This window comes from Harpia harpyja, chromosome 19 (genome assembly GCF_026419915.1).
Source record: "Harpia harpyja isolate bHarHar1 chromosome 19, bHarHar1 primary haplotype, whole genome shotgun sequence".
In the NCBI taxonomy this organism is placed as follows: domain Eukaryota; kingdom Metazoa; phylum Chordata; class Aves; order Accipitriformes; family Accipitridae; genus Harpia; species Harpia harpyja.
In genome coordinates this window covers 2,803,486-2,830,884 of record NC_068958.1, presented here as the reverse complement: position 1 = coordinate 2,830,884, position 27,399 = coordinate 2,803,486, and the positions used below count along the sequence as shown (strand labels likewise).

At 43.9% G+C, this 27,399-nt stretch overlaps 1 protein-coding gene across 4 annotated transcripts; it reads left to right on the top strand.

Moving 5' to 3' along the window:
• The first annotated feature begins 270 nt into the window (after window positions 1-270).
• On the top strand, window positions 271-27,219 carry GSN (gelsolin). 4 transcript variants are annotated; one of them, XM_052814581.1, is made up of 17 exons: window positions 271-375; window positions 14,620-14,821; window positions 15,778-15,932; window positions 17,066-17,227; window positions 17,460-17,609; window positions 17,895-17,984; window positions 19,267-19,399; window positions 19,863-19,951; window positions 20,765-20,980; window positions 21,815-21,948; window positions 22,750-22,840; window positions 23,290-23,460; window positions 24,394-24,568; window positions 24,850-24,974; window positions 25,513-25,590; window positions 26,295-26,355; window positions 26,840-27,219. In XM_052814581.1, the coding sequence occupies exons 2-17, from the start codon at window positions 14,629-14,631 to the stop codon at window positions 27,007-27,009; spliced, it is 2,193 nt and encodes a 730-aa protein (XP_052670541.1). In that variant the 5' UTR covers window positions 271-375; window positions 14,620-14,628; the 3' UTR covers window positions 27,010-27,219. The 4 variants fall into 4 exon arrangements, with proteins under 4 accessions (XP_052670541.1, XP_052670540.1, XP_052670539.1 ...); XM_052814580.1 differs by lacking the exon at window positions 271-375 and adding an exon at window positions 1,022-1,084; XM_052814579.1 differs by lacking the exon at window positions 271-375 and adding an exon at window positions 9,347-9,445.
• Window positions 27,220-27,399: the final 180 nt, after the last annotated feature.

Here is a 27,399-nt window from a genome sequence, read left to right as displayed (position 1 = left end):
CCGCAGGAGCCGGGGGGCTCGGCGGAGGCGGGCACACCTCGGCGCAGGGCAGGGGAGGCCGGGCCGTGCGGGCTGAAGGGCAGCGCTGAGGTAACAACGCGCGGGCAACAAAATGGTGGCCGAGGGCCTGGGCGGGCCGAGGCACGCACCGGCGCTGGGGCGGGGGGAGGGGATCACTGCCGGTACCGGCACCGCTTCTAGCTTCGCCGGGCCGGACACCCGGCGCAGACCCCACCGGCCGTTACCGGCAGCCGCGCCCCACGGCGGCGGGGCGGGGGCGGGGGAGTGCCGCGGCCCGCCCCCGGGGCTGCCCGGCCCCGCCCGGCCCCGCTCCGCTCCCGGCAGCTGCCCGTACCCCGTGAGCGCCAGCACCAGGTAGGGCCGGGCCGGGCCGCGGGGAGCGCTGAGGGGGGGGTCTCCTCCCGGCCACCCCTCCGGCGGCCGGGGCTGAGGGGAAAGCGGCCGGATCCTCGCCGGGGGGGGGGGGGGGCGGCTCCGGGGAGGAGGGGACGGTGGGGTCCGGAGGGAGGAGGCGGGCGGCGGGCGCGGAGCCCCGAGGCTGTCAGCCCCTCGCCTGGGTCCCGGCTCGGTGCGTTTCCTTCGGCGCCTGAGGGGACGGCGGCCGGGGCTGCGCGGTCGGTCGGTCGGTCGGTCTGCGCGACTTCCATCAGCAGAACGCCTCAAAACTTTGCGGTGCCTCAGCGTCAGAGTTACCGTCCTTCAGAGAGCTTGGCTCGGTGAAGTCGGGGAGCGTGTCGGTGACATAGGCCGAGGAAGGAAGGGGCAAAAATACCACAGAGCGGCGGGGCTGGGCCCGAGGAGTCACCCCTGAGGTGCGGGGGCTGGCGGCTGGCGGGGCCGGGCTGCCTCCGCTCCCCACCGCGCCGAACCCCCCGCTTAGGTGATGGGAGCAGTGGGGGTTTTGTTTGTTTTGTTCTTTGCCTGGGGGAAGAATGTTTGAAAGCTCTGTTTGAATAGAAATTCAAAAAATGTAGACACTTAAAACGTATTTAAAATGTTTCCTAGGAAGAGTGTTTAAAAAAAAAAAGTTATGGGGATGACTTGTTTCAAGGAGGCCTCATTAGTAAGTAGATCCTCTTTGAATAAAACTGCTTGGAATGTTATTTGCTTTTGGATGTAAAAAATCCGACTTTGCTAACAAGGATGATACTAGCATTGTTTCCCCTTAAGTCTCTTATTTTTCTTACTGATCATTACAGTTTCCGTTTTCCACTACCAACTTTCTGCATGACGCAAGTTTTTCAGCAAAAAAAGTTTCCTTTGCTGGGGTATGGCATGGCTCAGCTTAGGGTGTCCTACTCTGGAGTCAAATGGGGGTGGGGGGTTCCTTAAACGTCTCTCATCCTTTAGGTTTCTCAAACTATTTTACAGAATACTGTATGACATCCGTCTGGGCAAATGCAGCGAAACCCGAGTACTGAGGAATAGGTCTCACACAACCTTGGCTATTGCAACTGGTTTCTCTCATCTTGTCCATAAAATAGTTTATTCCCTAGTCCCTACTACAGGGAGGTGAGAGATTGAAGTTTAACCCATACCACTAGCAGAGAGAAGCAGAGGTCAGCCCTGTTTAACATCTGCTTCACAGGATGGCTGATGCTGGCATTACAGCCGCCTCCCTGCCCGCCCCGCACTATATCTGTTTGGTGTGGTTTCAGGCTCTGGTTTGAACTCGGCTGTTCACCTCCAGAGCGGATAATGAGAATGCTGTCCTCTGCACTTATGCACCAACCCTGGGTGTCAGTGTTAGTTTATCTGTACCATTGACGGGCCCCATCGCAGGACTGACTTGCTGGAGTGGTGAGAAGTCTGGCTCCATGGATTTCACTAGAATTTGGCTTGAAGATAGGGCAAGAATTGTAGTTACACCTCATTGGTGACACAGATGGATGGTGAACGTCTCAAATGTTAAGTGTTTAAATACAGGGAGGGATTTTCCAGTGGTTGTCTGAGTGTTTAGGTAACAATTCGTTTTAGTGAGAGCTGAGTACCTGCAGTGTCCCCAGGAGAATGTCTCCTGCTCTCAGAAGAGGGGAGGCTTTCTCCAGCTGGATGAAATTCCAATGCTATAGGGAAAACACTGGGGAAATTGAACCAGCCATCAATCTTTGGCCGCTTCTGAATGTCTAAAGGGTGACAAAGCGAAAATATAACTGCTGCTTTCAACTTTGATTTTACAGGCACAAATCCAACACATTTGTGAATTTGTTCCTTTCATCACCAAAGCAGGGACGTGAGATAGCATTCCACAATCGAGTTTCATGGTTCTGATAATGTTACCAAGGGGGATTGCTGCCAGCTCCAGCTAAAAGACTGGCTGCCTGACATGTTCCATTACAAGGCTGTTTTTGTAGTTACTTTATATACTTTTGTGAGTGCTTCAGCCACTTACTGAGTTCGTAGTGTGGTCAGCAGTGCCACTGCGTGCTTCTTCGGTGGAAGAGAAGAGGTAAGAGCCTTCCTATAGGACAAGAAGCAGCAGGTAGCTGTTTTTAAAGACCCATACTGAGCCAATGCTTCCCCCCACCCCAAGTTCAGATAAAATAACTTTTTGTTGTAGGTTGGGTGTTTTACAGAGTCCTGGTGGGAACTAAACCATTCTTAAAATAGCACTGTGACATATTTGTGTCTGCTTTCAACTCGCTTTGCAAATACAAACTTTCCATTTTAATTCCGGTCGTGGACATTAGTGTTGCTACTGAGTAGCATGCATGTGAAAGAGGATGTTGGACAGGAATATGCAGCTTCAAAAAACCCAACAGTTTCCCAGTTTTTCTTTGGAATCCTGACAGCAAAAGAAACAGGGTTTTTTTTTTCTTTTTCTTTTTTTTTTTTTTAAATATGGGCTGAAGTAATGAAGTTGCAGATTGGTTGCAGTAAAGCAGAACATGGTTATCCACAGATACGAAGCAGCTTGGGCACAATAACTAACTACTGTCTAGGAAGAAGCAGCTGCTCTTGGTTTTTGTTCACTTTCACAGCATTTAGGAATTGCCCCGTGAATAATCGAGTTCTGAATATGTCTCTGCCTGATTGCTATCAAATGCTTTTCATGAAAAGGCAGAAGATTCTGATATGGGCGATTTGTTAGTAACAAGTTGTGTATTATTTCTGTTGATTAGTGGTTGTCTGATTCTCCAAACCAGGTATTTGATATCCCTTCTAAAAATTTAAACTGAAAAGAAAATTGTATATATGTTATTTTCTATGTCCACTTGTAATCTCTTTTGAATCCTTTTAAACTCAAAACTCAAAAGATGTCTTGTGCAGTGGCTTTCAAAGGTCACTGGGGGTTTACATTAAGAAGAAAACGTCAAGTTATCTTTTTTTGTGCACCTTATCTCTTTGTGTACCTCTGTTATGTCATTTGTTCTGCTTCTCACAGCATTAGTTCAAGTCTTTGTCTTTTCAGTCTCTTAATCATTAATTAATCACTTTAGACACTAAGAAGACTAAGGGAATTGGAAAGAAATGCTCTGGATGATTAATTCTTTTTCATAAAAGCAATAAACTTGCTGGGGTTCTCAGCTACAAGCCATGCTGGAACTATTTTTCCTGTATCAGACACAAACTCCCTAGGTGGGGATAGTGCACAGCTATTGAGCCCAAAACTGTGGTCAGTCTGAGAAGTATTTTTCTGCAGGAGGCTCCACAAAACAATGGTAGTGTGAAAAGGCAATGCAGTCAGGTGCAGTCCTCGGGCCACAGGAGCTGAGAAGCTGTCACACTGGTTCATCAGTATCTCCTCTCTGATGGCAGCTCACAGCAGATGTTTAGACAGAGGAAGAGAATGGAAAGATGCATGGGCAGTTTTTCTCAGGTCTATCCTTGTGACTTTTGGCAGTTGAGAACTGTCGTGGTTAGGGATTTCCTGAACTGAAGGTTGCATTCAGAGGTGTTCTTTTTTAAAGTAAGGAGAATAAAAGTAAATTAACTGGTGGTAGGAGTGTGTGAACAGACTTTATATGCACCAGGCCTGGATTTCAGAGGATATGCTTATGCCTCATCTCTGCTTCTCAAGAAGTCGCAGGCATTGGCAGATTTCCAATATTTACACTACATCCTACAGTCTTTAGCTCCCTGATAGCAAAAGCACACTGATTGCCAGAGTAGATTCATCAGGCCTCTTATTAGCTGTTTGGCGCACTGCTGGGTGACTCTGTTTTTTGTACACATACCAATACGTTCATACCCTCCAGATAAAGCTACACTGCTGGTACTGGCCCGATGATAGCAGCAAATGCTTCTCTTGTTGCTTCGCAAGTCCCGTTACGTCCATCACTGTAGAGATGCTGAGAGTACGTAGTCTGCTGTTCCGGGCATGTATCCAGGGCACTGGAAGAGAGCTGCCTGAAAGTATGTCACTGTTAAATCCCATCATAGCTGAAATCAGATCAGACAGTGTTCGTAAGATGTCGACTTTCAGTGCTTCACACCTGCTCAGTGAAGGAAAGCATGGTCAGAAAAGTTAGGAAAGGAAGTAGCAGCCTTTAACTGTAAGGTTTGACTCTCAGCAGGACTGCCAGGTGCTTATCTCTGATTATCCACTGATGATGCATTTGCAAGGTTAAATAGAGCTCTGACATTAGTGGAGTTAAATAGAGCTCCAGCAGCTTTTTCCTGGGGTGCTTTGCAGTGCTTGGCAACCTGAAAATGCCAGACTGGAATAGCCATGCTGAATCACTGACACTCAGCTGAGGGAGTTTGGTGGTGCCACTGACGTTGGAGTGGTTGATTTGCTTGGTACTCTGGGGATTTCTCTCTGTTCACACTTCCCTCTGGAGAATAACATTTATTTTAGTTTGTCTGGTTGGTTTTTCCCACTTTTCGGTGGACTGGGACTTAGCTAGTAACTGCATCCTCAGTCAGGATATTCAAACCAGATTGTCAGTTTTTTTGATCAAAATTTGGGATGTGCTGGTGACTGGGTGGAAGGGTTAGGTGGTATAGACAGAGGTTTTTGGGGGATTGTTTGTTTTTTTTTTTCCTTTTACCGATTTCAAAGTGTTCTTTTCTGACTACAGAAAAGGCTATGTTTTTGGTCTTAGCCTTCCTCTTCTCTTTTGTCCCTCATTCACCTTCCACTGAGAACCTGAAGAGCTGGAACTCGTCTCAGCTCATGTCCCAGCACAACTGGGAGAGGGAGAAACAACCGTTTGTCCATATTGGGAGCTAGTCAGTCAGTGGGATGCCATCCAAAAGCAAAGTTTAAACATATGTTATTTACTGAATGTTTCCACACACAGTAAGAATACAGCTACAATTCAAAACAGTGTCTTTAAAACACTGGAGGAAATGAATCATCCCGAGATCTTTCAGGACGGATGGAGGCTGCTGCGCCACGGGCGATCACCATCAGGATCTTCTTGTCTTTCAGGCTGTCTGCTCTGAGAATGCTTGTGGTTCCTCAACACCCAAGCCTGAATCCTGCTAAAAATAAAATGAAAAACCTCTGTTAATCACCAGAGGGAGAGCTGAAAACAGTTTGCTATGAGGAAGAAGTTTGTTTTTTGGCATGTCTGTTTATAGCATTGCCCTCTTGCGGCTGTGCGCAGCGGGGATGGGAGCCGGGCGCTCCTGCTCCCAAGGCTGTGGTGGCAGCTGGTTTTGGGGCTGAAAACAGCTTCTGTGAGAAGGTCTGTCTCTTCAAGCCAAAGTCATTAATGCAGTGGCCACACCTGCATATGTTAGGAGAACTGATAGCAAAATGGAAAGGGCAACTCTAATACCTCTGTATGTCTCTACTTTGATTTACTTGGAAGTGGGTGTTTGTGACGAAAACCACTTCATGTGAAGTGGGGGAGTCCTGTCTCCTCCTTGTGCTCCTGAGGAGGAGGATGGTGAAGACGTGCTGAAGCTGCTTGCATTTGTGTGTGCTGGGTGCAGGACCCGAGGAAGCTTTTGATCATAGCAGTAAATCTGTCTCTTCTGCCTGTCAGCAGGTAAATGCAGGTACTAGAAGCCTACATTGGTTGTAACTCTCAGCCGTGCCTCATGTTCTGATCATTGTCCCTGATCTAGAAGAAGCACTTTGATTTTGAATGTATATTAAGTGAACTAATTTCTGTTAATTCTGAGTTGCTTCATGTCTCACGTGGAGGTTTTTGAGACAGAAAGATAAATTCTGTGTGGAGCTGATTTGGAAAGCAGGAGCTCACTGAGGCAGAGTTTCTGTGCAGCCACCCCAGGCTCCCGCTGCTGCTGCAGCAAAGCAAGGGCCAGCCCCGTGGCGAGCTTGCTGTAGGACTCGGACGTGCTATGCTGCATCAGTGTGGTGCAAGACAGAATTTCATCTACGTGATTTTTACTCACAAATTTTTTATACTCAACCCTAATATTTGCATGTACTTCCCTTGTCCTTGTACATGTAGCAATGGCTTATTGTGAGTCTTTTCACCTAGTTGCCTGTGTCTGATGCTACGCTTGCAGTGCAAGGCCATGTTTCATGCTTCACTTTTGGACTCATTTTAGGCCATCTCTTCTGGTTTCTAGCCCTTCTTCTCCAGTAATAATATATTACTTTGTTCTTCTTTGGGTTATGGATAATTGATTGAACAGGCTTCTGTACTACAGAGGAAGGTATTGGCTAGTTCTCAGGGGAAAAACAGTTTGCATAAAGTTGCAGATGATTTCCCCTGTACACAGTCAGGACCTGGTGACTGGAGGAAGAACATCTGTGTCATTTCCCTGCAGCTGACCACAGGCATGGCTTCACTGCCTCCGTTAATGTGTTTTGGCTGTCACCACCAGATCTCTCTGTGGGACATAATATGGGGTGGTAGTCATATTTTAATGTAGTGGATTATGTCTTATGACTTACATAAACACTCCTTTAAGACACATTTTCAGCACTGAACAATGATTCGTGTTTAATTCGGGATTCATTTTTGCTCACAACTGAATGAAAATAGTCAATGATTTTCACTGATCTGTACTTATCTATGCTGTGTGTATTTAAGTGCATGATTCAGCTCTCACATATGCTCTTAAGGTAGGGCTTTTAAATAGTTGATTGCATCAGCAGTTTTTCTCTGGGTGTGTTTCAGATGGGAGACCTATATACTCTCCTAAAGTTTCTCCCATGTAAGTAAATCTTCCCAATTTACATCAGCGCAGCTGAGAAGAAACTGAGGCTTTTGTGTTGAAGTTTTCAGCCTTGGTGCATTGGGCTGAACCCTCTGTGTTTACCAAGTGGATCATATTCAAAAGGTAGAGAAACCAGAATAGAGCTGACATGACTCATAATGCAAACAAACAGCTGGAAAAAGTGAACAATACTCAAATCATCTGGGTGTTCTAATTTGCCGAAGTGGTTTAGTAGGAATTTTAACTTATGAATGCAAAAACCTACTTTCCAGTTGTACAGATAATGCTGTACTTTGTGTCCAGACTGTTGATCTGAGTTGTCTTGGCATCAGATGCATATTTTAAATGAAGGAGGAAGTTGCTGAAGGGACAATGCCAGTTTGAATTTTTTGGATTTGTGGCTGGCTGCGTCTGTTAAGACGTAGCTGCCAGGAATATCATTAACTATGCTGCTTCTCATATAGAGAACTGAAATAGGTTATGAAGCCACCATGGCTAGGGTAGGAGGACACTCTTCCATGCCAATTTTTTCTTGTCCCAAATAAGCTTTGTTTACTAGCTTCTTCAAGGAATGAACAGAAAGGTGTTGGTTTTAGTTTTGTGCGTATATGAGTTTAGGGCCGTCTGGAGACTGAAAACTGACCTAATCTATCATTTTAGGTATTTTTCAATGCCTGTCACCTTGGCAGCAAAGCTGAAGTCCCACCAGATTTATTTTCAGTGGTTTACTGAAGAGTTAATCATAATATATATATACTGTTCTGGCAAGCAGTCTGTAAGGAATAGACAAGTATTTCTGTTTTCAGTATGCACTGTCATCAGCTGTTAATACTGTGCTGAACTGTCTTTCTGTGTTTTATGCAGCATCATGTCTTGAGCTTTTTATTGTCAGAACTTTAATGATTCTGTAGTATTCAGTCTCACAACCTTTGTAAATTCATCAGAGTTTTTATGGGTTGGCAAAGGATCAGAGAAGAAAGAAATGGCTGTGTGGGTAGTCAGAAAGTATAGATTCTCTTCAAAGTGTAGAAATAGCTAAACATGAAGCAAGCAAATAACTTTATTATTTACCTCTAACCTTGTTAGAGGTACATTTGACCTCTTCGGTGTCATTATTTCAGAGGGTGATCTGGAGAATCCAGCTCTTACTCTGGGAGTGTTACTGTCGCAAGTACAACCTGTTGATTTCGTTGGGATTCATCGTGCTAGTAAGGTTGTATGACTTTGCTGCTTGCAAAACACAGTGACTTACGGTTTTCCTGTTGTTGCAGCAGGAACACAATGGTAATTTACTTCTGGTGCTTGATATAGGAGGTCTGGAATGCTGTGAGATAAGGGAGTCTTTCTTTTCCTGAGGAGATATATTATTATTTCTTTAGAGCAGTCCATATTCTCCAGGCAATTTTTGGTAAATAAATAGAGGGAAGGAGAAAATTAGTTGGGTGGAAAAGCAACTGTTTGCCCCCAAGGTACAATAAGGATTAGTGCACAAGAAGCATTTTTGCAGCATGAGTGTTGTGCAGATACAGACTCTACTAAGATTTACTGTTCTCCCCATATTTTAGAAATTCAGTCTGTATTTGCAAGTTATTTTGATGCTTTGTAAGTATTATCCATTAAAATAAAAAATACAGCCTTTACCATCTAGAAATGCAGAAATTGTTCCAGAAGTAAGCAGCAGGTGGTTTAGATACTCCGTGGTATAATATTATGTTGGCTGCGGACCTTCCTGTGTGGGCTTTGTTTATGCAGCAAGTTTAGACAAATTATCTGAACCTATCAGGAACTAGACACGGAGCTGTAAATGAGAACAACCACATGGTGATCTGTCCTACTACCACTTATTTCACACTCTCATTTAATTCAGACAAGATTTCCTGAGCAGTCCTGTGCAGGTAAGTCCTTAATATATTTGTGGGTATATACATGTGTGATTTGCCACAGATTAACTGTAGCTCTAAAAAAACGTTACGCTCATTTTTCTCTTGTAAGTGCCCAGTTACTGAATAAAAGCGCAAGGAGGGAAAACTATTGAACAGTGGTTTTTCAAATGTGAGGGAGATGGAGTTCTCTGATGCATTGTGAGAAAAAGGCAAATAAGCCCCCTCACCCTCACAAGCACTGTTGCTTTTAAACCAGGATGCTGTTAATGTAGTGATCAGACCTCTGGGTTTCTCTGTTTCATGTAAATACTCACTTAAAATGTCTCCTTCCTTCACAAGAAATAGACCCCTTTACAGCTGAGTCTATTTAAATGAACAACTGCACTTATTTCTTTTTTCACCCGCTATTTTTACCAGCAATTTCCCACCTCTTTGTTTCCAGTTGCCCATCTTCAGTAAGTATCCAGAAAAAAAATAAACAAACATCCAGAAGCATCATTGAATGGCTTAAAAATATATGTGCTCTTTATAGGCTTAGAAACATCAGAGTACAAAGTGTTGTGAGGAAAGTCCCTTAAGATGCCAATATTTGCTGTATCATACAGAGGAACTGGCTACTAAATAGTTACACCCATTCCATTGTATTTAATCTTGCTTTAACAATTATTTAATTTAAAAACAGTTAAACTATTATCATTACTGTCTTGTGCATTTTGTGTTCTGAAATACTCTGGCAATACCAGAAGTCGGAGGATGTTTTGGTTGAGTGTGTGCATCCCTTCACCTTTGGTAAAGCTGCTCTGAATGTTTGAGGTTGAGTCAGGATCAGACTGGAGCATAACAGAATAAAGATTTTTCTCCTCTTTTTTTTTTCCCCCTGTCAGTATTGGATGATATTGTCTCGTAGAAAGATACTTTAGACAGCATCATTAGATGCTTTAGATGGTGGTAGGTGTGAGGATGTGACAGTATATTTGATGTGGAGGAGCTAGGCATTGATTATTCCCTGTAATGGACTTTGCAGTGTGATAGAGTAAGAGATTCTGGGCTCTGTGTCCACAGGTTTTTCCTGAAGGGAACAGGACATTCTTTTCAGTACAGTTGTGCTGGGCCACATCTGAGCAGTGCAGAACTGGGCACCTTCTTGGCAGAAACAAATTCGGAGGAGAGTAACGACAAATGGCAAAAGTGCTGATGGCATCGATTTATGAGGGTGTAGAGTGACTCTGACAGATGAGTGGGAGGCACAGCCACAGAAATGAATGTAAAGAGCATAAATGGAAGTCTTTAGGGAGGGAGGCAAAGAGAACTGTTTATTACAAGTTGCAGGCTGGAAATAAGTAAGTTGTTTTGGAATGGATACCAGGAGAGAAAACTACTGAGTCGTGGATCGGAGGTGGTGGAGGCATCAGCTGTCAGGGCTTCCAACAGCACTATAACAGAGAGGATGCACAGCAGGGCAAGAATGTCAGGTTTGCTGAGCAGAGACACTGCAGGGTCTCTCTGACTTTTCTGGCCTTTCCTCTGAAGCAAGCAGCTTCCAGCCTCAGGAAAATCATTTAATGCTTTCCTGAAGAAGCAATCTCTGAATTCTGCCAGTGGTCTGTGAGCCAGATGCAGACTTTTGTACAGTGTCAGCTTCCCTCACATACCAAGTCTCACATTTTGCATTTAGTAAAAAGGGGGTATATCCCTGTAATTATTTCTGTAGGCCAGTCTCCATTACATGGCGTTCTCAGCTAGGCCTGTCGTGATTGTGTTAACTGCACATCTGGATACTATAATAAACTGTTGTCTTCCACTGTTTGCTCAAATCATTGGAGTTCTTAAGTTCTTGTTTTTATCACTATGCAGCCAAGTGTCGTTTAGATGATCCATCTGCACTGAAAGCCTGTATTCCAAGCCCTTTCCTTGTTTTCCTTAAATAACTTTCCTTTGCATAAGATGTTGGCTCTACATAGCACCCTTTCTGTGACTAAGCCGGATGGTTTTATTAACATCAGCTTGAAATATGCCTTTTTCCCATGTCTCCATCAGGACATCCTTTTTGGTAGGGTCCTGGCAGTCTCATCTGGCATATGCCCTCAATAAAATATCCAGAGCACAGATTTCTGTGGCTTGATTTAACAATGCAACATTTGCTGACAGCAGTAATAAACCATACCAGCTGTTGGAGTATATTACACTTATTCCCTTCTGATATGGTTCAGATTAATTTTTACCAAAGAATACTATAATATACAATTTATTCATTGTCACCCTCTTTCCCTCCTTTGCCTGTATTTACATTCTGCAACTAATTGGCAATGCAAGTTTGGACTGAGGGCAAAACTTAGAAGATGCAAGTTAATTAGAAGACCAGATAAATTGTTTTTCCAAAATATAATGTATGCTTATGAGCGTATATCTACAGATTAGATTATATCCTAAAACAGGATGCTAACAAAGAAGATTATCCTAGGTCTTTTCACTTTCAGTCTGTGAAGTTTGGCCAAGTGTGGCACTATACAGGTATTTATTAATAAAAAGTCCAAAGTATTTTTCCATTTGGAAGGGACCCATCTCTTTCTAATGTTATGCAATCCTGTCATCTTGGTTTGGGTATGCTGCAGCTGCAGAAGCATTTCACAGCTGGCTTCCTCGGAGTCAGGGTTCCAACATTTTTTTCAATGGGTCTTAGACCTCTGACATTCTGAACTTCCTTCACAGAGATCAGAAATACCAGCAGGACTAAGACATTGTTTTTATTGAGAATTACCAGTGAAATTTTCAAAGGTACATTAACTAAACCAGAGTTTGTGGAGGTGACATTTCAAAACAAAATGCATCAGCTTGGACAACAGAGAAGCTGAGTGTTCTAATGAGAGAGAGGGAAAGAAAATATTCTCATGCGGAGTGGAGAAAGCACAGACAAAGTGGGGTCTGCTCCTTCCTTCATGGAAGTTTTGTTGTGGGTGGAGGATTTGACCCCTTATTTAAGCATCTTTTGAGAGATTGTGAAAGTGTGAACCTCAGACTGTCAGGAATTCATCCCTACGTGCATTAAGAGGAAAAGAGTAACCAGCGGCACTACCACACGTAGGCATTGGTTACATTCCTCCTAGCATTCTTGTTTGCCCTTCCAGGATATTCATAGCCACATACCAGAGAGCACGTCTGAGGCAGGTCTCTGTGCATCCCGTGGGCAGTGTTTGGCAGATGCTGTATCACAGACGCTGCTGATTTCACCTCCAGGAGCCATTCCACTCTGGCAAGAGCATAGGGCTGCTCTATTCCTGGGGTGCCACAGTGGAAAGTTTACTGCACAGTTTACTTACGGCAAACACTTGGAAAATGCGATAGATTGGCTTTCTGAAGCGTGAGACGGTTGGAAGACTAAGCTCTTCACTGGCGGCACATCATTGGTATGCTACGAGCAGCCTTACTATGTTGTAATTCCATTGAACTGAATAGGTTTGATGGCTCTTACATTCCTGTCACAGGGTCTTGCTACACCCTCAGTAGTATTTGGTTGTGAAATTACTGAATTAGCTCTTGTTCTGTCACCTACCAGACTACTAATGCGCTTTTGCTAACACATGAGCTAAAATACATTGGTCCATCTCAAACCCCTCCAGAGTGTATTACTCTGATAATAGCTTGTGTGGACATTGCATTCAGGTGCAAGACACACAAAGCACATGTTGAATTTTGCATCTTGCTCCTCTGACAAGTTCAGAGAGATGAGGGCATATTCCCTCCACCCTCAGGTTATTCAGTTGTATCCCTTCAGTGCTTCTCTGTTCTTCTCATCTGCAAAATCTCTTTCTCTGCAGCCCTTGCCATCTGGAACAGCCTTTCTGTTCCTCTGCGTCTCATCAACTTTCCATTTATTTGCAGTTTTCAGCTGACAAAATGTTGCCTCTGTTGCTGATGTCTGTTAATTTCTTCCTGTCTCACTGGCCTTATGACTAGATATTTGGCTTGTTTGAACATAATTGCACTGTTGGCTGTAATGGATAGCATGTTGTCTTGAGTTATTGCCTGCTGGGATTAAGCATCTGCAAGTGGCTGAAGGAGTCTCTGGGACTTCCAAGAGGACTGTTTGCACAAACATGTTACGCCCCTATATTGCGGAGGGGGTGGGTGTGTTTGTCCCTGATAAAAGATTGGCTTCTGCAGTTCATTTTCACTAGCAGCGAGAGGAGGAGGGAGCTGGGAGCTGGGACTCCCTACAGATTCTGCAGAAGAAGGGAGAAGCCCATTTGCTGTTAGAAATGGGCAAACAGGACTTCAATTATATTTTTCTCACCATTTTTTGCACAGTGGCTCTGAAGCTGAACTGTGTTAGCTCCATGTCTGTTGCAGGGCTTGGATATGTTGTTACAGCAGCTGTTGTGCTTTCAGCTGTGGTAAGTGATTAACATCACAATTAAACATTGAAAAACTTCTGTTTTTCAATTACTTGTAAGAGTCACACTCTCTTTTAACTCTGTGTAAGGAGTTTGTCCGATTTTATAGTGGGAGTTTGGGAGAAATGGAGTCAGGCTGACTGGAATCATAATGATAAAAAGTTCATTGTTTTCCATCTTTGATACCTGATTTTAGCTTAGGAATCACTTTGGTAGCTAACTTGCTGTTTTGCTTTCTAGTTTGTAACATTCTTTACTTCTGCCTTGAAAGCTGAGCATATTGTACTTTTGTCCATCAGCTACTGTGAACTGTCTTCTTTGTCAAAATACTGGATGCTTCTAATACAACTTTTTAATTTTTTTCTTCCCTGTTACTTGATACCACTCAAAGGCATGCTGTAATATACGGACAAACTTCCTTTGCCAATACAACAGAAATGTTTTATTTCCTTACAGTATTACCAAAGTGAATTCTTTTATAATATAGTTATAGAAAAGTGTTGATTATATTTGTTAAAAGAATGAATTGCATATTGTTAATACACTGCATAAGTATAACAATACACATATTAAACCAAAACTGCAATGTCCTTAGGTCAGGATGTTGTGTATATTAGTGTAATTCCTGTAAGGGAGCAGTTACACAGAAGTACTGAAGTAACGTGTCAGAACAGAAGAGATGTAAGAAACCTGTTAATTATCTAACTCTGATGATATTCACAACATTTTCCAAAAAGAGCTGGGTAAGATCACACAGGTTTTAGGAAAACTGTAAATAATGTTTGTGCAAGATGTACAACCTGTATAGTTAAAAGGGAGTTATTTCCTACAGTCTTGAATGTCATGCAGCATTTATAGAAAAGAGCAGTTAGCAAGGGAATTAGTCTTTCACTTATGTGCCATACTGAAAAGCTGTAAATTAATAGAGAAAATATGTAGAGTAAAATCAAGAGAGTTAGACAAAAAACAGAGAAAAGAGACTCAAGGAAACAGTAAGTCAGGAATAAGCCAGGAAGCAGGGTTGATTGGAAGTGAAAATTAACAGTGATCAATTGAGAGGGGTTTACTCCCCCCCCGTCCCGCTTTTTTTTTTTTCCTTCAAAATCCAGTGCAAGAGGAGAAAGGAAACTTTCCACTTGTTGCCTGGAACAATAGTTAAGAGATCAGAAGCAATATAATTTAAACATGCACTTCCTTTTACTACGCATATTGAACAACATTCTCTGTCTCACCCCTAGCCTGTCAGCATGGTGGAACACGCTGAGTTTTTGAAGGCTGGGAAGGAACCTGGCCTTCAGATTTGGAGGATCGAGAAATTTGATTTGGTACCAGTGCCAAAAAATCTGTATGGAGACTTCTTCTCAGGAGATTCCTATCTGGTGCTGAACACCATCAAACAGCGGAATGGGAACCTCCAGTACGACTTGCATTTCTGGTTAGGTAAGTCTGATGGGAGTGCTCCTGCTGAACTGGGAGCCCAAAGTGAACTCTGTTCCTCTCACTACACCAGCCTTGTCCAAGGAAATAAAAAGCAGAACTGGCAGTAAAGTAAGAATGCAATTTTGGGTGCATATAGCGCTACTCACCTTAAGTATTTGAAATGGTTTCTGCAATAGCGAGTACAGCCATCTCTGTATCTAGAAATAGGTTTTTCTGATCCAGATGACAGAGTAAGTCCCTGTTCTCCAGAGGCTCACAGAGAAGACAAGTTCTCAGATGAAAGGGGCAGCTGAAATCCTTTCTATTTGAAAGGATGGAGGTTGCTTGTTATCCTCCTGACTCAACGAGTGGGATTTTTGCCCCTGAAGTTCAGGTCTCCTAACTGGCCTTCTGCAGTAAATGTCACTGAGTAACATGGTGAGGGTTTCTCCATATCCTGCAAAACCAAGACTCTTGGACAATACCATAGTTAAAGCTGTGTAAGATACTTGCGTGGTGGCTTGTCATACCCGCCATCTGTCAATAGGTTTTCCACACCAAAGAGCTCCAGAGAGGCAAACTGCTGTGGAACTGGTGCCCCGCTAGCATGTACAGCCTTCATAAAGCCTGATAATGCCTTCCTGCAGATTCATCTGTCTGTGTGTTCGCTCCATAGCAAGTTTCCTTCCAGGACAGGGTGAAATAGCAAAGAAAAGCGAATGATATCTATCAAAGAGACAGCTGTGAAGCAGTGGGGCTGCAGCAGTTACAATGGTATTGTAAGCCTGCAAGAAAAATATACTGTTTATACTGCTATTTGGGGTCATTATTAGGAAAGTTTGGAAATAGCTATTCTGCAGACCTTCCTGGAATCTAAACTTCCCAGTAATCTGCTTTCTCCCTGGTGTTTTTGCGCAGTTGAATGTAGAGGCAGAAACCCTGCATTGCCTCCAATTTGTTGCCTTTTAATTTCTTAGGAGATGAAAGCTCTCAAGATGAGCGTGGGGCAGCTGCCATATTCACTGTCCAGATGGATGATTACCTTCAAGGGAAGGCTGTACAGCATCGCGAAGTGCAAGGCCATGAGTCCTCAACTTTCCTGGGGTACTTCAAATCTGGCATCAAGTACAAGGTAGGTGATTATGGGGTCTTTATACTACCAGTCTGAATCAAGTTTGCAAGCAATGGCATCCTGCCCACTGCCCAGTTCTCAGAAGAATGAGAATTGCCCTTTTTCCAGTTGCTTAAAAACCGTTCTCAACCAGATGTTTTCAATGAGTTGGAACTGACAGGGTGGAGAACAGCAGATCCCAGTGGGAGAGGTTTGGCTGCATTAATAATACACAAGCAAAGCCCGAGAAAATTTTAGGAATCAAGGTTTTGTTTTTCTTCGAGAAGCAGAGGAAAGAACAGTCCCAAGATGTCTGGAATGAATTTAAGAAATAGCAATCTGAGTTAATGGGAAATGCCTACCTAGTAGATTTAATTTCTCCCCACTTACGTCACAGAGTTTGACCTTCCCAGTCTCTTTTTCTGTGCTTAGCCCACCTCCTTAGCATATGTAATGTTTTGGTAAAGTAGATGAATAGTAGTGGGAGTTAGTCTTCCACGCCATTGCAGTAAAGTGGAATAGAAGAAGTAAAAACATACAGTCAAGAACAGTTACATTTGTTAGGAATCCAATGGCACAAGGGAGGTGGTATCAGGTCAAATGCTTGCGAAGTGCTTACATTTCCTCAAGTCTAAGACTTTCCTAGTCTTTCTGTTTTGCTTATTTCCCACTCATTTGTTGTTATTTTCATTCATTTGAATTTGGTTATGCTTTTTTTGAGGATAACTGACACGAGTCCTGTTGCCTACATTGATAAGTATTTCTAAGTGTCTCTGTATTAGCAGAGAAGGTGAATCTTGAGGTTGGGATAATTTCTGGTAGGCAGGTCATATAATACACATGGAAATACTCTTCACCCCACCAGTCTTACTAAATCCTATTAATACCTCAGCTTGCTTACTTCTTCAAATTTGGAGATCTCCAACTGTATTGTATCAGTGTCCCTTAGACACTACAGGAATGGATAGCTGGGATGTATTGATAGATACATGCTATCAAAAGCCCAGCCTGGGCACAGTAGCTCTTTCTGCAAGCTGCTGCTGACCCTCTTTCCCGTGAGAGGCAAAAATTGCTCACTGATAGCAAATCAGTAGGAGTTTCATTTTTTCTGAAGCAACAGCACAAGTGTGAATTGTTCCTTTGTTTTCCCTTAGGCTGGTGGAGTGGCTTCTGGCTTCAGACATGTGGTTCCCAATGAAGTAACTGTGCAGAGGCTTCTGCAGGTCAAAGGCAGGCGAACAGTCCGAGCGACGGAGGTCCCTGTGACCTGGGAGAGCTTCAACACAGGGGACTGTTTCATCCTTGACCTTGGCAGTGTAAGTACCATGTAAAAGACAGGTTTAGCAGACTTTCAGGGGCAGGAGATGTCTGATTAGTTAGTTCACTTAAAGATCCCCCCCCCCCCCGTTGAAGCTATCTCAAGTGTTGAGCATTCTGAAACAGTTTAGCCAGTCTTTTAACATCTTTCAGTCCCAGTCATACTGCTATCTTGTCTAGAGGCGGGTTGTTATGCTCTGACAGTTGCACGGTCTTTCTCTTTTCCCCCAGAACATCTTTCAGTGGTGTGGCTCCAACAGCAACCGCCAAGAACGGCTGAAGGCCACTGTGCTGGCCAAGGGGATTCGGGACAATGAGCGGAATGGTCGCGCCAAGGTGTATGTTTCAGAGGAAGGATCAGAGCGGGAGGAAATGCTTCAGGTTATTCTCTTCATCCATTTGTCTGTGCTGGAGTGGGAAGGGCGGTATGTGGAAGAATGGGTGGGATGGGTAGATAGGCTCAGTAGCGTGTGTCTTTACATGCGAAGTATTAGTGGTATTAAAGACTCAATTCAATGCAGACTTGGTCCTCTGCATCGCTGGGACATCAGAGTATATTTTCACTGTTGTTGATCTAAAAGTTTCTTCTACTTGTTCTTGTGGCTGGTGCATCTGGGGAACAGAGATCCTCTTGGATTGGCTGGTAATGTTTTTTCTCTCTCTCAGGTTCTGGGACCAAAGCCCAGTTTGCCACCAGGAGCTTCTGATGAGACCCAAACTGATACAGCCAATAGAAAGCTGGCTAAGCTCTATAAGGTAACAAGAAACCCTGACAAATAACTTTGTGGAGAATGGAGTGATCTTTGCGCAATTAGATGGAGCTAGAATAGCAGAGAGGAACTGAAGTGATCTGAGTCCTGCTTCTGCCTTACTCTGCCGTTAGCTTTTTGTGAAGTTTTATGTATGATCCTTAGTTGCTTACACTGCATACCCACGTGCTGTTGTCTTTATCACCACTTTTGACTGTAGTGAGACAGCTGGGACTTTCCAGGAATTTTTGAGGGAAAGGCAGAGTGTGAAACGAATGGGGGAGAAAGGGAGTTTTCCTTTGTATTATCATGCATTGTGTTAGGAAGATGACAGGAAAGAACTAAAAACAGTGAGCCTGAGAACCAGGATGAAGCAATGATTCGGAAGGTAACATCTGCCATCAGCTAGTGTAAGTGTAGAAGAATGTCCAAGACTTTTGGGGAGGAATTAGTCTGGAGAAGAGGAGGCTGAGGGGAGACTTTATCACTCTCTACAACTACCTGAAAGGGGGTTGTAGTGAGGTGGGTGCTGGTCTCTTCTGTCAGATGGCTGGAGATAGGATGAGAGGAAATGGCCTCAAGTTGCAGCAAGGGAGGTTTAGGTTGGATATTAGGAAGAATTTCTTTACTGAAAGGGTTGTCAGAGATTGGAACAGGCTGCCCAGGGAAGTGGTTGAGTCACCATCCCTGGAGGTATTCAAAAAGCGCGTAGACAAGGCACTTCAGGACATGGTTTAGTGGGCATGGTTGATGGTTGGACTCGATGATCTTGAAGGTCTTTTCCAACCTAAATGATTCTATGATTCTATGAATGTTCTCTACAGCAGTCTCTGGTAATGCTGTGGTGAATATCTGCCAAGATGGTTTGTAATTTGAACCTTTATCCATTAGTAAGTACAGGAACTCACACTACTAAACCCACTTGATACAGGGAGGCCTATTCACAGTTAACAAGACTGTCCTCTCCAGTTCCTGAGTGCTGTTGGTTTGCTTTAGAAGGTATTTCTTGGCTGCTTGTGCAGCAAGGATAGTTACCATTCTGGATCAATCTTTCTTCGGTCCCAGCAGTATCTGCTTTGCTAGAAGTACTTGAAATCTTCAGAATAAGTGTTATGTTTTTGTTATCCTGTTGCTGTGTCAAAGGTATCCTGTTTGAAAAACAATAGTGCCTGAAGCAGCCAATGCATTCAGATTTATTTCCCTTCCACTCCCTGAGTTTTGGACTATCGCCATGAATCTGGAGGGGAACAGATGATGCCTTATCTGATCTCCATGCCATGTTATCACAGGTCTCCAATGGGGCTGGGAACATGGCAGTCTCCCTGGTGGCAGATGAGAACCCCTTCTCCCAGGCAGCCCTGAGTACAGATGACTGCTTCATTCTGGACCATGGCACAGACGGAAAGATCTTTGTTTGGAAAGGTACGACAGAGATGCAGGTGAAGCTGATTATGCATATATAGGATCTTTATCCAGTTATCAATCCCTGTTTCTTTGAAGCTGGGTAGAGGAGTGTACACTTGGTGGTGGTGGTGCTTTTCAGGGCAAGTTCAGATAGCATTAACAATCTCAGAAAAGCACTCTCATCTGAAATGTCATGTGCTGAGGTACAGGGTCTTTAGTGTAGAGCATTAAAGGGAGGGTCCTGGGAACCAGGAAGAAAAAATTAAATTAATATCATAAGTAGAAAGGCAATTGTGCTCTCTCAGCCATCACAAAAGGCATAAAAGAGATTGAACAGTTGTCATTTGCTATTTGGCATCATCTAGCTGGAAGGCCAGGCCCTTCTACTCTTGCAAAAGGTAGAAGTACCTGGGACAGTTTCTTCTCTGGGTATGCAGAACTTTTAAAAAGTTGACCTCTTTTCTCTCTATTTGCATTAAAGGCAAGGGTGCCAACTCTGAAGAGAAGAAGGCAGCACTGAAAACAGCTTCCGAGTTCATTGATAAGATGGGTTATCCAAAACATACCCAGGTAAGGATGTGCAGCCCACCTGTGGCAAACCCCCAGACACCACTGGGGTCACTTTTCTGCCACACAGGTCACTGACTCCAGAGCACAGCTCATGTGAAGTGTCACTAGCAGTCTTTCAAGTAGCTCCTGTTTTGGGTCATCTGCTCTTCTGCAGGGAGATATTGCAGTGTTTCTCCTGGGCTAACACAGTCCTTAAAATAGCATTTATCCCAACACAACTAGTATTTAACATTTCTTCCTCTCAGATACTTTTTTACCTTTTCCATGACCTCTCTCCGAAGAGTGAAAAAGAGAAGGCGTAGATAAAACTGCCCTTCTTGTTCTTAGGGAGATGATTCTAAAGGCTTAATACCCCTTAGAACTCACCTGAGACTGACTGCATCCCATAGCATATCGAGATCTATATTGTAGGTTGTAATAGTATGGACCTTCCAGGTGTAGTTACACAGAGGCTTAAAGATTGAGTAACACTGGCTTGAAAGAAACAGATCCCTTCAAACTAGTGGTCACAAGCAGCAAACAGATAGTTTGTCATGTGTCTTTTCTCTTGGAAAAGATCTGCCCAGTATGGTAATGGCTGGAGGTAATATTGATTGCTGTGTCTCCGATTATGGCATCAGTGAGACCTGACATTGCTCTTAGTACTGCAGCTTGGCACCAAGCATTTAACTGCTGTAATCTCAGAAGAGTTGTACCAGGCAGTTCTCTGTCAGCCTGAAACCAAGACTCACATGAAGCTAGGAGCAGCCAGAGCTGGAGTTGTGTGGGATGGGAGGCAAGGCTGCTCCTGATGGGCTGGCTTATTTGTTTCAGGTCCAGGTCCTCCCTGAGAGCGGTGAGACACCTTTGTTTAAGCAATTCTTCAAGAACTGGCGGGACAAGGACCAGACAGAAGGACTGGGGCAGGCTTACATTTCTGGTCACGTTGCCAAGATCGAGAAGGTACCTTTCGATGCTGCCACTCTGCACACCTCCAAGGCCATGGCTGCCCAGCATGGAATGGAGGATGACGGCTCTGGCAGGAAACAGGTGAGCAGTGTCAGAATCCCTTTGGGAAGGTTTCCAGAATTTTCTTTGCTACTTGATGGCATTCCTGCAAGAGCAGCGAGACAAATGGAGGCCTGAGAGTCATCAACGCTGCAGTTTTGTAAGTTCTGGGTGAATTTTTAACACCAGAAATACCAGCAGGGTCTTGGGAGCCCTGCAGCTAAGTGGTGTAGCTGAGCTGTTAATTTTGACCCCAAAATTTCCCTGGGGCAATGCTTCACCCAGCAGTGTGGACCTGGACATCTTCCTCATTCCTCTTCCTCCCTGTTATTCTAGCTGTTGCCATCACACGTGATGGGTGACTGTCTCAGAGCACCTATCTCATGCGGCCGGATGCGTGCATTTGCGCATAGAAGCAGTGGTGGAGGTGGGCTTGAAAGGGCTGGGTACTGTCCAAAAGCTGCAGAGGTCCCACCCAACATTAGACTTCTCAGAAGTCCCCAGTAAAGTCAGAAAGCTCTATTCCTGACCGTCCAACTGAGAGAAATTGAAATGATCATGTCAGGTACAAAATGGGCATCAGTGCTGGCAGTGCTCATAGTCTGACTCGCATTTTCTCCAGTGGTTCTGGTGGAATCCCATTAAGGGTTGGGAGCTCCCAAGAGGATAAGCGTGATGTGCCCTGCTTCCCGACCTGGCTGCAGGCTGTGGAATGCCAGGTTTTTAGCAGCGTTCCCCAGCAGGTGGGGCTGCAGGACTGCAAGTCCTGGGAGGCTGAATTTGGGAAGAAAATGGAACATGTGCTCTGTCAGGAAAGTCTGCTTATTTTGCTGTCAGCGTTGAACTCAGAATATTTCTGCTCCTCTCCTTTTCTAGATTTGGAGAATAGAAGGCTCAGAGAAAGTGCCAGTGGATCCTTCAACGTATGGCCAGTTCTATGGAGGGGATAGCTATATTATCTTGTACAATTACCAGCATGGTGGAAAACAGGGACAGATCATTTACACTTGGTAAGAAAGTTTTCCTGATGCAGGTCAGGAAACACTGGGGCTATGTGGGGCTGAGAGCCCACTTCTGCGAAAATGGGTCACTGGAGGTTCCCACTTACAGAGGATCCTCAGGGGATAAAATTTCACCCTGAATAACCTTCCCTCGCAAACCAAACAATACCAGAGGTCTGGAATGTTTTGTTTGAAGTGGGACAATGGGGGGAGTTACTGTGCTGGTATTTTTTTTTCCTTTTTTTCCCAGCAGTAGTTACTCCCTTCTTTGGATCAAGCTCTAGTTCTTTTTGTGGAGTTCCTACATTTTTCGAGACTACTGTAACTAATTTTTGATACTGTGCCACATCGGCTGGTGGCTTGTGACTGTTACAGTTCCCAGACCATGCCCTTAAAGAGGAGTTTTTCAGCAGGCAGTCTCACAGTGGTCTTCTTCCTGCTCGTCAGCAAGCAGAGAGGGCACAGGCAAGCTGTCGAACTGAAAACAGAAAGGACGCAGTCTGTATAGGGGCTGCACGTGTAGTTCCTGGTAACAGTACCAACAGGCATGTCTTTAAACTAGCTGTTAGAAAGATAATGGCAGATGGGCATGAAGATAAGAAAGAATCTGTGCTTGTTATCTAGAAAACATTCGTATCTCCCACTGTAATCACTGTGTTACAATATAGCATAATGAATTTCTTCATGTCGAATAAAGTACCGCAGAGGTTTGGTAACAGAGGTTTTTCTTACCTCTTGATCTCTGTGAGGTGTGTGTATGGGTGTGGAAAATGGCTGAAAATAAAACTCAAATTTTGCCTTGTCCTTCAGGCAGGGTGCTGATTCCACTCAAGATGAAATTGCGACCTCTGCATTCCTCACAGTACAGCTGGATGAGGAGCTGGGAGGCAGCCCTGTGCAGGTAAAAAACCCAAACCCACCCACCCACCCACCCAAAAAAACCCAACACTGTGAGAATAAATTATACATATATAATCATAGTTATATAGTTATATGATACCAATTGGCAGTGAAGAAACCCAGTCACGTAGTGGCAGCCTCGCGCCACACCTACACACCAGCTATTATGCAAGGAAGTTTTACAAGTGGCCTGTATGAGACAGGAGGTTTTTTACGGCTGTTACTTGTTACCTCTGTGCCAGTGGATCACTCGGCAATTAAAATGAAACGGCAATTGTGAGAGTTCAGTTTAAACACTGGTCTGCTTTTCTGTGGGAGGCAATACCTAAGCTCCTGTGACCAGCTAGGAATATTCCAGCTGGAAAGATGGTTGTAAAGGCCTTTTCTGGTATATCTTGTGCTGCTTTTCAGCAGCAGCTCAAAACTGACAGCAAGTTTCTTTTTCTCTAGAAACGAGTAGTGCAAGGAAAAGAGCCACCTCATCTGATGAGTATGTTTGGTGGAAAGCCCTTGATTGTTTACAAGGGTGGAACCTCTAGGGAAGGAGGCCAGACAGCACCTGCAGAAACGCGCCTGTTCCAGGTCCGATCCAGCACCTCGGGAGCTACCAGAGCAGTAGAGGTATGTGGAAAGCGAGTCAACTTCCGTGTTGTATGCACAGGGATGGGAACATGATCCCTTTGAACAGAACAAGGGCCAAATTGAGCTTTCTGATGTAAAATGAAACACATTTTGAAAACGTTACAACTATTAAAAGATTCCTCTTTTCCCATAGATAAGTAGTGATAATCATTATTTTCTAATTAGCTTATAAATACCACCTTGAATACATTTAAGCCATTTTCTCTTAAGTCCCCCCTAGATGCTGCACCCTGCATACTATGATACTTTTCAAACACTGTTGAAAACCACTAGGATCTGGCCATTGTGACTTGTTCTAAGCCTGTGTGACAATAATCCTGAAGACAGAAAGTGCTAAATACCCTATATGCAAATAGAACTTGTGCCAGGACACGGGTCAAGAGCCCCACTCCTTTGAAAGAAAATGCACACAACCCCCCCGGGGTGCAGCAACAAGAGAGACTAAATCCTAGTCAATAGCTACAGGTGAGGCAAGAGCACCGTCTGCAGCAACTTCCTAAGTTTCTGGCTTCGGGATGGCATGTCCTTGATGACAGAGGAAATTACGTTAATGATTGATCAGCCTCAGCAGCAGGGATACTGCTCTACAGTGGTCTCCCCAGCAAGTTCTTAAATCTCCTGTCATAACCATAAAGACTGGCAAAATGACAGATCCAAGCATTCTTGCCATAGGTCATATGTATCTGTAGGTTACACACAGAAACACAGATTCATTTATGCTTCTCATATGATTAAGTCTACCCCATCACTCAGATACAGGTGAATATACAACATGGCTTATAGCCTTACATGCTTGTATGGAATATCTTGTTTGCAGTTTATTCAATGATAGGTACCGATTTTTATTTTGAAATAATGGACTCTTTGTAGAGGACAATTACATCTGACACGTGCAATGTTCTTTCTTTTCAGCTGGATCCTACTGCCAGTCAGCTGAACTCCAATGATGCCTTTGTCCTGAAAACTCCCTCTGCCGCTTACCTTTGGGTTGGCCAAGGAGCCAGTGATGCTGAGAAATCAGGAGCACAAGAGCTGCTGAAGCTGCTGGGAGCTCGCCCAGTACAGGTTTCTGAGGGCAGAGAGCCAGGTGAGGGAGGCACAATGGAGTCTGAGATCATTTCTGTGTAGCTGCACATTCTCAGTAATTATTTCATGGATATTTTCTTTTGTCTCCCAGAACAAGGAAATGTGGACACAGGCACTGAGGGGCTTCTCCACAGTATCTTCATTATGTTTAACAGCGCACTCATGTTTGTAGGCCTTCGGGACTTTCTGACATAGAAGAGTGCTTCAAGTCCTACCCAAACCATACTGCTACCGTGGTTTCCATGAACAGTTGAAGCATCAGTATCTCCTTCTCTTTTGCAGATAATTTCTGGGCAGCTTTGGGTGGAAAAGCTCCTTACCGTACCTCTCCCCGGCTGAAGGACAAGAAGATGGATGCTCACCCCCCTCGTCTTTTTGCATGCTCCAACAAGAGTGGACGCTTCACTGTGAGTATCTAAGACAGTCAAAATTCAACATCCATCTGACAAAGTGGAAGAAACTCAGTCCCAGTCTGCTCTGAGCCAACCAAGAGGCTGTTACGCCATACCTTCCTTCGCGGTGTTACCTCCAGAAGGAAAGCATCATCAGCACCATTTTTCTGCAGAGACAGCAGCTAGTTCTGTTGCGCTGTTGTGTCAGCACAGCAACTTTGTGAAGCATCAAACTGGTCCTCCCCTAGTTAACAACGAGCATTCAGACTCCTCAAATTTTAACTCATAATCTTTCAAGTAAAAAGAGGCAGCATTACAAGTCTGGGGTGTGAGTGACAGTTTCTCTAGGTAGACAGAGACTGATTTTGTGTTCTGTGGTCTAAGAACACTTCTGTGACATAGCCCGAGTTGCACGGTCAAGTACCATGCCGATGTCCAGCTTAATGCATCTCACCGACAAGAGGTGAAACTAGAACCTCTGTGAACTGGATTTCTCCCGTAAAGATAAAATGGCATTTGAAGCGTGTGCTCATCTTAACCTTGTGTTTTCCAGATTGAAGAAGTTCCTGGAGATCTGACTCAGGATGACCTTGCTACAGATGATGTTATGCTCCTTGACACATGGGATCAGGTATGTCATGTTTACCTAGCGAGGAGAGGAGCAAAGGATGTGCACAAATGGGCTGTAGGTTGAGATCCAAATTACAATAGCTGGAAGAGTCGTTGCATTACAGAGTTCTTTCATCTTCAGGCCTGAGAACAAATCACCTCACTAGTGACATTGAAGAGAACTTGCACCCGGAACTTGAAGAAAGAGTTGGTGTCCTGCTGCTTCTCTGGTTAGCTTAAGGGCTGAAGAAAATAGGGTGTTGTGGATCGTATGTACTCCCCCAGTCTGTAAACTTTTTGAGGGCAGCATCCTTCTCCTGGCTGGGAAGGACTGTGAACCATTGTTAGGATTCAGCAGTTTAAAATACTGACATTTTCTGTTATTTTTCAATAACAGACTGTGCATAAATCAGCTAAAAGGCAACTTAGAGATGAATTTTGTATGTTTTACATAAAAATGTTCAAACATCTGTTTTTCCTGATGTTAAGCTAGTGTATTAATTTGTTCACGTATCTAGAATTTATGTAGATAAAATGCAGTCAAAAAGCTTCTCATTATCTACCAACAGCTTTAATCACGCAGGTCAACAATCCAGGCACACCAACACGACTATGTTCTTGATCTGTGTTGTACTCTGTTCACTGAGACTTTGTCCAAGTTATCCTTTCTTTCATAAAGAGATCGATTGTTGCTGAAATAATTCATATGTTTTTTTTTATCTTTAGGTCTTTGTATGGATTGGGAAAGATGCCCAAGAAGAAGAAAAGACTGAGGCGCTGAAATCTGGTAATGTCACATTTTCCTCTCTGAACTAACTGATTCTTATTTTCCCCCTATCTGATTGTAAGGCAGGCAACTTAATATACTGAGAAACTTACCTTAATCACAACATAAAATTCAATCTTGTGACCAAAGAGATCACATCTCTCAAGACAGGAGGATCCCCAAGATGAGCATAAAGAGCTGTAGTAGTCAGACACACTGTGCTCAACCCCCAGCACTGAACAAGTATCCTTGTGTGGGTAAGCGGGTGTAGCCTGCCGCTGTATTACAGCGTTTTTATAATCCTGATGTCAGTTTTCTACAAACAAGCGCCAGTCTTCTAATAGGTGTAGGTAAAACCATAGTGTGAACACTTTTGTGGGTTTTTGTTTAAATGAACAATCTGAAATTGTATCTCTAGCATCCATTTAGCTACAGCTAAGCTGTTTCAACTGTTGCTCCCTAAGACTTGCACTCTCTGAGATGTCTTCTACTTGTGTGTTTTCAGCTAAACGGTACATTGAAACTGATCCGGCCAGCCGAGATAAGAGAACTCCAATCACAGTCGTTAAACAAGGGCTGGAGCCGCCAACCTTCTCCGGCTGGTTCCTGGGCTGGGATGATGACTACTGGTCTGTCGATCCTCTACAGAGAGCAATGGCAGATGTGGATGTCTGAGTAACAAGTTTTTTCTTTTTTTAAACGGAGCAAGTTTAGTGCCTTCAATGCCTTCAAGAGCTACTTCCTCCTGCAGGATGCATGTTAACAAGGCAAAGATGTTAATAGCCAATTAGCTGTGCAATAATTACCGAAAACAATCATGACCAGTCACTGACCCTGCTCCTTGCTTTGATTATATTTAATACAATAAAGCTTGTATGGAATACATGAAGAACAGAAATGGTGGGGTTTGTTACAAAAAGATTAAACAGAAGCTGTAGATCCTACATTTGAACTTGCTTGAAACAAATACACCTTAGAAAACGAAACCTTCTTTGTGCCATCTTCTGCACATGCACTTTCTACTAAATGGTTACAGAAATGACTTTTGGGGTTTGGGGATTGTTC